Source organism: Lolium perenne, chromosome 3, assembly GCF_019359855.2.
Source record: "Lolium perenne isolate Kyuss_39 chromosome 3, Kyuss_2.0, whole genome shotgun sequence".
NCBI lineage: Eukaryota > Viridiplantae > Streptophyta > Magnoliopsida > Poales > Poaceae > Lolium > Lolium perenne.
In genome coordinates, this window is record NC_067246.2 from 130,684,321 (window position 1) to 130,695,829 (window position 11,509).

The 11,509-nt window shown below is 40.9% G+C and overlaps 1 protein-coding gene across 32 annotated transcripts; it reads left to right on the plus strand.

Annotated features, from left to right (window-relative positions):
• Positions 1–4,005: 4,005 nt before the first annotated feature.
• LOC127342434 (uncharacterized) lies at positions 4,006–11,204 on the plus strand. Of its 32 annotated transcripts, none has more exons than XM_071828135.1 (17): positions 4,006–4,314; positions 4,447–4,653; positions 4,820–4,908; positions 5,387–5,430; positions 5,580–5,719; positions 6,374–6,459; positions 6,568–6,743; positions 6,837–6,985; positions 7,335–7,426; positions 7,677–7,864; positions 8,240–8,296; positions 8,617–8,689; positions 8,794–8,852; positions 8,945–8,996; positions 9,201–9,340; positions 9,706–9,788; positions 10,909–11,204. In XM_071828135.1, exons 8-12 carry the CDS (start codon positions 6,964–6,966, stop codon positions 8,654–8,656), a joined length of 399 nt encoding a protein of 132 aa, XP_071684236.1. In that variant the 5' UTR covers positions 4,006–4,314; positions 4,447–4,653; positions 4,820–4,908; positions 5,387–5,430; positions 5,580–5,719; positions 6,374–6,459; positions 6,568–6,743; positions 6,837–6,963; the 3' UTR covers positions 8,657–8,689; positions 8,794–8,852; positions 8,945–8,996; positions 9,201–9,340; positions 9,706–9,788; positions 10,909–11,204. The 32 variants fall into 32 exon arrangements, 17 of the variants coding, with proteins under 17 accessions (XP_071684236.1, XP_071684243.1, XP_071684233.1 ...); XM_071828142.1 differs by having other exon boundaries at positions 8,240–8,283; XM_071828132.1 differs by lacking the exon at positions 8,945–8,996 and having other exon boundaries at positions 8,794–8,940.
• The last annotated feature ends 305 nt before the right edge of the window (positions 11,205–11,509 follow it).

Consider the following 11,509-nt stretch of genomic DNA (forward strand, 5'->3'; position numbering starts at 1 on the left):
CTCCACCACCACCGCCACCACGCCGTCGTGCTGCCGGGATTCCGAGGAGGATCTACTACTTCCGCTGCCCGCTGGAACAGGGAGAAGGACGTCGTCTTCATCAACACCGAACGTGTGACCGAGTACGGAGGTGCTGCCCGATCGTGGCACCGTGATCAAGATCTTCTACGCGCTTTTGCAAGCGGCAAGTGATCGTCTACCGCAACAATAAGAGCCTACTCTTATAGGCTTTGGAAATCTTCAAGGGTGAGTCTCGATCATCCCCTCGTTGCTCCCATCTTCTAGATTGCATCTTGGCTTGGATTGCGTTCTCGCGGTAGGAAATTTTTTGTTTTCTATGCAACGAATCCCATCACTCATCCGCTCGTTTCCGTCGCTGGAGCCGAACCGATGAACCCGATGATGTTCGCAGCCTCCCCTTCTCTCTCCATACCCTTGCCACGCCGCTGCGAGATATCAGTAATTGGAGTGGCGAGCGTGGTCCCATTGTAGCGGTGGCGGCCCTGCTCGGCGACACAGCGGCGAAATGCACATCTGTGGGGTTACAGTGTGGGCTCCGCAACTTGAGATTTTGGTGCACGAAGGGACAGCGACATTCATGAACCACTGCAGGTGGAATTCGGCGGTGGAGGGGCTGAGCCACGAAGGCGCCGGCATGTCCAATGCACTACAACCAACCATGGGATGTCTTTTTACGGATTTCTAACAGTTGGAGACGATGCTGTGGGCAAGCTCTACAACTGAGTACAGTTCAAGTGCCGCACCTCGTCGATCAGCCAGGTAGGGTATCCAGTAGAGAGAGTGTTAGTAGTACCAAAATCTAGTGCCCACGTCATCAAAATACGTAGTTTGGACCGTATGTGGACCTGTAGAACTTGATTAGGGACTGTTTTAATGCATTCTCCAAGTTTAAGGACTGTTTTAGATACATCCAACAAGTTTAGGGACTACATATGCATTTTACTCACTTTCTACCACGAAACCGACCAAAAACATGGTAGACGAGGCACCTTATACCACGTTTGGCGGAGCATTTCATCTCTGAAGGAAGCTTTTCTAGTAGTGTTACGAGACAACGGTCATAACACATATAGATCGAAACATACCCTATATTAAACATCAACAACATATCCGAATAGAGTTTGTCAATGAAAATAACCATACCATTGCGACTGAAAACAATTTCAATGAGAACACAAATACTTATACTATGTGGTCCTTCCAAGTCAAAGTTGGAGTGCATGTGATTGGAAGATGGGTGGGATTAAACAAGAAGTAAGACTAAGTCAATTCAACATGTACACAAAGAATACCAAGCACTAAAATTATTTTGGACACTTCAACAAAATGGTTCAAATCAACTAGCACACATAGAACTTTAAAACCCTAGTCTGGCTACGCAAATCTCACTCTACGCATATTTGAGTTGGGAGGGTTTGTGCCATGGTTTGGTCTAACACAACTCAACAAGCATAGCTGCTCCTAAAATTAGTTTGTCTAGGCGAGTTAAATATAAATAGTATCACTTATTTGTACTATTTTGTTACTTATTTATAACTCATTTTATCGGTATAATATTTTAGCCGGTATATTATGTATTACGTTTAGCAAAATGAACCATGTCGCAATGTTATTAAAAATATAATAATTTTATTGTATTTTTGGCATTTATGATGGCAAAAGCTCAACCATATTTTACATGAAAAGTGATGCCATATTTTTTTCAAAACACGGCCTTAATTTTTTATTAATTTGGAATTCCTAAAATTTATTAAAACTAAATAAATAAATGACTTCAAGATTTATTTTGTGCTAGTTAGAAAAAATATAGGTATATGTAAGTGTTTATGCCTATTTTAATATCCTTAAATATCTTGACAGATATCTCTAGAGTGCATAATTTAGTAAATATTTAGTAGTCAGTGCACTATTTTAATTTAATTACGTGTGTATAGGAAATTTTGGAGTAAGTAAATTGTATGAGAGATTGTCTTTGAATGGTTGGCATTACTCGTTTTCACCTATTTTTCTTTCATGGATATATATCTGTCATGTCCTAGGGTTCAACAATCAGCTCGCATAAGTCGTATGCATACATTCTTATAGTAGGAGATTTTTTTTCGACATCTACTTATTATAGAGATTGTGTGATTTGATTCTTTGCTACACCCAAGTACAAATATATAGTACCCGCAAAACTGGAAACACAAAACTGATCCCGGTATGTACAAAATATATTTTAGAAAGTTAATAAATTTGGGGAAAAAATCGCATGTCGAGGGTCATGCTCTATGTGCATACATAAAGTTTCACATAAAAATGTGGTGTCAAGAACACCAAAATTTGTCTTTTTTACACAGGACACAAAACATGTCGGTTTTTGCTGAAACAACTTTATGAGCATGTAACATGTTAAGATATGCACGAGACATTTTATTTCATATTTTTTTAAGATTTCTAAATATGTTCAAAACGCATTTGAAATAAAGGGTGCATCTACACCGGGTGCAGAAACACCCTGTCTCAAAACCGGAAGTCAAAAGATAAAATGCTCTCATGGAGAAAACAGAATTAGTAAACCAAATTTACCCATGCTCGGGAAGGTGAGGTGAACTAAGCACAATCTCGGAAAGAAATCCTTTGCGTTGTACTAAAAAAAGCTCTTAGAAAAAAAACATTTGTTTCGCGTTCTGACGCACCAAAATCTCGTCTTTTTTCTTCTTAATCACGTTTCCCGGTTGGTCTTGGTGATGTCGCGTTCGTGTGTATTATTGCTGTTTGGCTCCATCTTGTGTTTCGAACTAAGTTACGGAGGTAGTATTATTTCCGTCTGTCTTAGGTGCTTGTTCGTCATCATCGTATTCGTATGGATATTTTGAAGTGTGGTTCCATCTTGTTGTTTCTAACTAAGTTGCTGCAACTTTCACCATCATGAAATCGCCCTGATCGATCTTTCAAGATAAGGTCAAATAAGATCTCCACAGGAGAGATATGCTCAGCCGTCGAGCACCATGCATGCCGTTGGACTTTGGTGCCCTCCGATCCGCAGCGGCGGCGCGCCAGGAGCGAGCGCAACCCGACACCAATTCGATCAAGTCGTCTTGGCTATCGCGGTGGCCGCACGCAGCGTCGTGTCGCGGCGTCCCCCAGATAAGCCTAGCTGGCAGATGGAGCTAGGTTCAGACGCACCGATCGCCTGGACGACGACGACGACGTCAGTACACTGGGCCCAGCTTAGCTTTGTCTGCATCCTGGAACGATCGATGCTCCCTGTTCTGGTAGGCGTGTACTCGTGGCCGTCCACCGCTGGGTCTTGGTTGAGCTCGCCCGATTCGTTTTGATCTCCGCACAGCTTCAGGTTGGCAGGTCCTAGCAGCACTCTAGTGTGTAGTACTCTAGATGACATTATCGTGGTCTCACGCGAAGACGACGGACGATTCACTCTTGGAATACGACCTGAGCTGAGCTGAGCCGATTTCTCATGTGCCACCTGCGGCCCCAAAAGCGGCCGAACCCACCCACACGGCTGCACCTGCGCCATCTCGTCGCTAGCGGAGGAGGCTCTGCTTGCCTGCCTCTGAGCCGAGACAATCTAAACGTATAATTGTTGCACCTTCATGGGGCTCTCACAGCGATTTTAGCTTCTCCACCGTCGGATCACCCCATCTTGCCCCACTTTGCATCTCATCTGTTTATTCTGAGTAGAAAGTGAGTGTTCCAATTGGCCCTCCCACTAGCTAACCCCATGCAACGGCCATGTGTTACCCGCCAGTGACTGCACGGGGGTCCCACTTCCATCCGGGCCCTCATGTCAGTGACTGCAGGTGGATTTCATTCGATCGGGCTTGCCTTCGGGTAAATTGGGTATTTCCTTGTGGGACGATTGGATGAGACAAAACTCCAGTCCGGGACCAGAACCCTAGCCATTTGTGCGTTCCCTCCCCCAATCTCGCCGTTCTCCTTCCGCCGCCGCCGCCGCCTCCCCATATCACGCTCTCCTCGGCTGTGAGCTCGGCCTGGCGCCGCCGGTGGAGCGACGAGGCGTGAGCGCGCGGGAGAGGCGCCGCTGGTGGAGCACAGCGCGTGGGAGCGGCGCGCCGGTCGACCGCGCAGGAGAGGCGCCCGCGATGGACCGCAATGCCGCGGGAGCAACGCGCCGGTGGAGCGACGATGTCGAGCGGGAGCGCCACCGCCCGTGGACACATCGGCCTATTCCCGCAGCCCTCCTCTCACCTTGGCGGCGGCGGCTCCCCACGCCCTCCTCTCCCGTGAGGCGCTACGCCCTCTTGGGTCGACGGCGCGGCGCCCGGTCCTGCAAGTCCACGCCCTTCCCTTTCCTCTACCCTCTCGTTCTCTCTCTCTCTCTCTCTCTCTCTCTCTCTCTCGCTGCTCCCCTCCCCAATCCCCTTCATCTTGATGTTTCTCTCTCTTCCTCTCTTCCATCAGCAGCAAGTGGGTTCGTGCATGGTGGTGGAGATGTACAAGGCATCGATTCTGGAGCTCTGGACGACGGCGCGGGTGTTGGGGCAGAGGTAGGTGGAGATCTTCTCAAATCGTGGCGACGCCGGAGTCTTGGCGGCTCGTCACCAGACCTCGCCGGCGGGCAAAGGTCTCTGCTGCAGCTCACGCCGTCTTCGTTCGTTTCTGACCAAGGTTTGTTGCTTCTGGAGAAGAGAGATGGCCCTGTACTCACCCCTCACTGCACCCTACTCCTCCTCTACTCCCTCTCCCTCCTCGTATAGCATTCCTTCAGATTGAGGCCTACTGTAATACCTAATTTCCTGTGAAATCAAGTATGTTCTTATTGATTTAATTGCAGGGTTGCGTTTTTTCTCAAATTATTTTGGTACACCTGTGTTGTGAAAGAAGAAGAAAAGTTCTACAGTTGATTGGACCCAAATCTAGCAGGTAATGGTTAGAACTATTTCAGATATGAATCATAGTGCAAGCTAGGGATCTTTCTCTTCGTGTTTCTGAGATTTTCTTCCAGTATCTCTTTATCGGGGCTGTGGAAATCCTAATCGGTAGTTGCTGCAGTGAAGTTATGGAAGAAGAAGAAGATGATATACATAAGATTTGTTCCAAATATAGCAGGTGGTGGTTAGAACGTTTTACCATTTTCAGATCTGAACCATATATAGTGCACGCTAGGAATCTCTCTATCTATTCAAAGAATAGTACTCTTGCAGTCCTTCCATGTAAAAGATATTATTTGTTAAGATGCCTATCAACTTGTTTATTGTTTTGTACTATTCAACTATGTGATAACCCAAATAAGATGCACATGGTTATTTGATTCTGTATATTAGCTAGCTAGGATTTTTTACTTCGGTAAAAATCTAGCTACAAATATACTTATGATATATATGGTTTGCATGTCCTGCAGGTGATAGGTTCTCAAAACTATTGCTTGCTGATACAGTTTCAAAGGTTTGTGCTGCATTTTCTGTCGGTGATAGGTTCTCCAACAACGTTCTTCCAGATAGATTGTTGTACTAATTTCTATTACATTAAAAGTGGTCCGCATTGATAGCTTCCTATTGGTAGATAAATAAGTTTTGATCAATATATGTTTGCAGAATTATCTTGGCGCTGAGATTGTTTCACACTATGTATCTTATGGAGCAAGTACGATAGAGATCATCAGGCATCTCATATCACACCGAAGAAAAATGGAAGCCTCGATATATCTGCTCTATTCTTTGGGGCATTGAGACGGGTAGATGCTTTGCTTTTATCTTTGAATGCACATAATATTTATTCATGACCCTACAAGTGGGTCATATTAATATTGTGTCTTATGAATCTTTATTGTTTTCTTGTACTATTTGTAAGTTATAACATATCTCAGAAGGAATCATAACTTAAAGTTGTACAAGGAAATTAGAACCATCCTGCACTATTGAAGATGTCATTAGTGATAAAAATTAACCGGTTGTGAACCAGGAGCTATCAACATCCTGTTGGTCAATTGGTTTGCTATTTTATTTTTTCTCCGTCAACATCACTCTTTGTCCATATATACAACACTCCATGTCTATATATACAACACTCAACAATTGTTGCAGAGTGGTTTGCTATTGTTAGTGTTTCTGTTATTGTTTTAAAGAAGCCTGTCCAGAATATATGTGCGCTGTCTTGGACGTATCTGCTGACCATAAGAATAGAGAATATTATGAAATGTTTCACACAGAGCTGAAGTGAAGCAGTGCAGATTTACTAAAGTCGGACTTTGTATTATTATTGTGTTGTGTGGTAATGCCCTAGGCTCTGCGTGTTAAATATAAATCTTCATTTGGCCTTTGTTATTTGCTATTGCAGATTTTCCTTTTTAATCAATGATTGTGATGCAAGTGCTCATTTTATTTTCCAGTATCTTCCAGCCCCACTCTTCTGTGCCTATGTGGATGGTTGTTTTGATCAAATGGTACTATATTATATCCATATCCTCTAGCCACGGTAAGATCATCCCTTCGTCTTTGGTTCATTCAGGCAATTTATGTCATACGGTTGCCATATTGTAGTTCTCGATCCCTGATTTTTCTTCATTTGGCACCTGTCCTTCAGCATGTTCGTTTTACCATCACTGTGAGAAGATTAGCCCTTCAGAGTGGTGGTGGTGGTTGGAGGTGAAGGCAAGGTTGTTTTTCTTGATGATTTTTCATTTGTTACTGAACAAGACTCTGAACATATTTAGTTCATGCCTTTCTATCTTATAGCAGTGTAAAGGAACCTCTTGCAGGGTAATACATTTCCTTCTCTATATTCTCTGTGTGGAAAACAAAACACATATTTACCACTCAGTAGTATTCTGAATGTTGTGTTTATTGCTCCAGATTGTTTCCAAATACATAGATAGGGATTTATTTGCACACAAACTTGGTAAGTTCAGTTTGGTTGGTGATTGTGGCGCTTAGCATACAGAGCACGACCGGTGTTGTTTCGTCACATTGAGACAAGGTGATGGTATCTTCCTCCATATTAGGTGATGTCCTTTCTGAATCCTCTCTGTGATGCCAATATTGATGCATAAGGTTGTTGATAATTTGGCGATATTATATAATGGATTGCAGGTGACTAACTCAACTATATTTAGGTGTACAAAAAATATATAGAGCAAGTTGATTTTACGGAATTAGTTGTTGCTAATTGAGAAAGGCTAAGTGGCTTACCTGAGATGTTGCACATTGTTATGATCGATGGTTACACTTCGTTTTCTGAAGAAAATTCTACCAAACCAAAACAAAATACAGAACTCCACATACACTTAAGCTAGCAGTTGTTTCTCTTTGTTAACTCTAACTATTGAGCGGTAACGTATAGTCACAGTGCAGGCCGCCTACCGACGGGCCTCCGCTTGCTGCAGCTTCTCTGTGGCTTCATCCTTTCCCTGACTCGGTCTTCTGCAGATCGAGATGGACAACATGTAAGGCTTCATCCCCCTCTCGGACATTAGTTTGTTTCATTTCTCATGAGTGATGTAAGAATGACATGATGGTATGTAAGTCCTACAATGTTAGATCAAGTCACATGAATGAGATATACAATTCTTTATGGTGCTAATTTCTTGCCTGGTTGTGTGTACTGTGTAGATTATTCATTTGCTTACTTTGCGTATTTGTATGTATGATGAACATAAAATTGTTTCTCTAGCTGAATTTTATCGGGGTTGGAAGGCCAAGGAGAACGAGAAGGAAGTCGCAGCCTTGGATGCCAGAGTGAAAAGTGACGTCGACACCGGTGATAATTTTATTGGGGATTGGAAGGCCAAGGAGAACGAGAAGGAAGCCGCAGCCTTGGATGCCACAGTGAAAAGTGACATCGACACCGGTGATAAGGAACTCCCAAAATTTCTCCCGCGCCGGTTCTTTCTTCGCCATCTTCTCTCCATATCACTGTGATATTTTCCCTGCCTTACATAGGTTTATACATGATGACTGGTACATGAGCATCCTAATTATCACTAATTATTTTGGTGGTCAAACCAATTGTGTGTAGCCATGTACTAAACCTGGTATTTCCTCATATCAGTGTGTAAATAAGCGAATTTTAACATTCCCCAAAATTTGCTGCATGCCTATACTAAATCAGTGGTATTTACTAGGCTATTGGATTTTATGTTATTTTAATTTTTTGCATTCACTACAATATTATTTTTCTGCATTTCGGCTTACTTGTGTTATAGGTATTAATTGGTGATCTTATATTTATTTATTGTGGTTCCTATGTTTCTTGATAGGTGCATGATGCATGTGTCTGCTATCTTGAATATCAGTGAGAATTGTATGTCCGCAAGGTTTTCTTATTCGATAATTCCATCTGGTGTTTGATTTTGAGATGCGAAGCTCCGTTATGTTGCCTCGTCTTATATTTTTTCCTTCCTGTGTACTTGTCTGCTGGTCTCATTTTGGAATGTCTCACGTCCTTGTATTTGTTGCCCCTTCAGGTACCAACTTTATGCTCAGATTTTTTTACCTTTGGTTTTCATATTTTAGTTTTCTCTAATGGCTTGAACTCCTCGCCTTTGCATAGGTTGAGTTGTTTATTCATAACTATGTGACAATATTTGGATAATTTGACCACCTTTATATTTTTCTAATCACCATTACTTCACAGATATCATGATCAAGAAGTGAACTCTCAAAAGGCATTCTGATTTTCAAATGTCCTCTCTTGAAAAATTCTTATGGTAATTTGGTCATTCTAGGTGCAGGAAGAGTAGTGTTCTCAAGCTATTAAGATTGTTTCCTTTAAATGGTAATTGTTATATGGTTTTATTTTCTAATTGATCAGATAAATAGGTTGTATACTGAAGGGGTGAGATCAGGTGTCTTCCCTGTTTATGTACTATTGTGAGTGACTTCATTCTTTTTGGAGCTCTCTTGGACAAACAATTAGAGATCAAGAATATGTTCTCGTGAAAACATTGTTTCCTGACATGTAGGTCATTACAACCATGTATATCAATATTTCCACTTACGAATTATGTATGTTAGGTATGTGCATTATATGAGATGTTGAATTTTGACGATTTAGAATCGTTTTACTGTGTATCCTTCTACACTGAATTTTCTTATTTAAATCAAAACTATTATTGTGAGTAGAAGTCATGGTTGGATTATCATATTTTACACTATAAATTAGCATGTCCAGTTATCCCTAAACTACAGTTTTTGACTAATATATCTGCTTGTCACTAGCCAACGGATCACTAGAGGTGGGTGTTCAAGATCTCAATAGTCGCTTGGGGCCATTCAATACGTAGTAGTAGTTTGGACATTGTGGACTTCTTGAGTCAAATGCTCTTTATGGAAAGTATAGAAACATGGAAATTTAGAAGGTCAGTTTTTCCTCTGTTCCAGTGGTATGGTATTTTCTAACTTAGTCATAACATGAGAATTTTCTGTAGAAGTCAGTGAAAACAACTACCGGCAATGGAACCGTGTACCAATAAGTTAGTCAAAGGGCTGGAGACCAAAAGAGTTAATTGTTGTAAAATATTTTGGATAATTTTCCAATACACTTAGTGCTATCTCACCAGAACTATTTAAGAATGTAGCCCCCTTCAGCCTGATTGATTTATCAATAGATGATCCTTTTTCTTTGGCCAATATGATGTTTAAAAGCTCTCTTACTTTTGTTGCCTGTCTTTTCTTCATGAATCCTATGGTTTCCTCTTTTAAAATGTTATTATCTTGAACGCAGGGTATTTGGAAGGGTGGTTCCAGCTGCAGCTTACATGTCACTGGGCTTGCAATGCTCAATGCATCCGAATTATTTTGCTTCAGGTATAACAGGATTATGATGAGTTTCTTTTCGCAATGTTTGATGGTACTTTGGCGTATATATTTCATTGGAGAAATATAATATAATAAATAGATGGTTGCATTCCAAACTGCATCCCGTTTCAAGCTTACTAGAGTTTTTAAATGCACATATTTCTGGAAGATATATATTACAATTACATTGGAAAAATACCTCAAATAGTAATAATTTTAGCTGCATATTCCTTTAAGTTGTTGGTATGTTCTCGAGGCATTGCTGATTATTTTCCGCTGGCTCCATGATAATCCAAAAAAACATCTACGTTACGTAGTGGTTCAGATTCCTATGGCATAAAATCATTTGTTTTTAGTTTGAAAGTTCTTACCCAATTTCCTTTTGTTGTGAGATGTGCTTCCGATCCCTTCGAGTAGCAGGTTTGTGTGCTAGGCTGGAGAATAGCCACTTCTCGATCTTGGATTTTGGTTAAAACACTACAGTTTTCCCTTTGAAAATAAAACTCAACCATTAAAATTAAAAAATAGTGTATATTCTAAGGCATAGTTGAATTCTACAACAGATGAGTTAGATTCTCTTAATTAAAATTAAAAAATAGACACAATACCATAGGCATTAGTAATAGTAGCAGTTGAGCTCATATAGGTATATAAGTTCCTTCTCTTAACAAATAGGAAACTTGACACATGTTAACTTCTCTTGCCCAAACTACGATGGATGAAGTTCATAATATTAAGGGAACAACTTAGGGACTCAAAAATATATTTAGTCATTCCAATTATTACTGAGGGCATCGTTTAATCCGCACTAATATGTGATTTAGCTGAACTGATAGATTAACTCAGGTTTTGTTATCCAATTTATTTTTAGAAGCTAATGTAAAACCTGAAACGCAAGTTGACCAAATATTCTATTGAACCCTGTGAAATAGAATATGTTATCGAACTAAAGTAAGATTTGAGTGAGCATATGTATCTACAGCTGACTTGGAACTAAATCAGAATGATGCATAAAAATGATTTACTTTCTCAGACTACAAACAAGAAACCACAAATGTTTTTTATGTACCAGACAAGGCTGATACCTTTTACCCTTAGCTAATATGATCTTCCGTCCTTTTCTTACTAGGTTTAAACCATAGCATTCTCTCCGTCATATACATCATTCTATTGGAGAAGTCCCAGTCTACTTCCTTCGAGCAAGCAGTGTATAGGTTGTTGACCTTAGTTCATAGTAAGACATGTTTATTAATGAAGATTTACATATTGTTTCATTGACATGTATTAATAAAGATTTACATATTGTTTCGTCCATCGGATAGTCTTCCATTTGATTTCTACAGATGCTTAATATAGTGTTTTACAAACTGTTCATTGGGGCCGTGAGCCAAGGCGAGCCCCAAAATATTTATCTATTTCCTTCAATGTATATGTGTGTGCTACTCCGTTTGTGGTTTTGTTTGTTTTATCCTAATATCTTTCTATTCGCTTCATTTTTTAAAAGCTAAAACACGTATTAATATTGGTGCGAAATTCACGGGGTCGTGCGCCAAGGCGCACATCTAAATCTAGTAAGAGGTAATAGCATCGGCACATACACCAACTTGCATGATGGGAGCGATTGCATACAACAACTTAAAAAATGTGGTGAGGTAGTACACGAACTTGTAATTGAGGTGCAAATCAGTATAAAACTGTTCTAGACATGACATGTGGCAGTGTATTTTTGC

What these genes read in the sequence shown, in the direction of transcription:
- LOC127342434 (XM_071828129.1), top strand. Translation starts at nt 6,964, where the DNA reads ATGGTATCTTCCTCCATATTAG. An exon ending in GGTATCTTCCTCCATATTAG is followed by an intron (nt 6,986 to 7,334) that starts GTGATGTCCTTT and finishes GTCACAGTGCAG; the next exon opens with GCCGCCTACCGACGGGCCTC. An exon ending in CAGATCGAGATGGACAACAT is followed by an intron (nt 7,427 to 7,676) that starts GTAAGGCTTCAT and finishes CGGGGTTGGAAG; the next exon opens with GCCAAGGAGAACGAGAAGGA.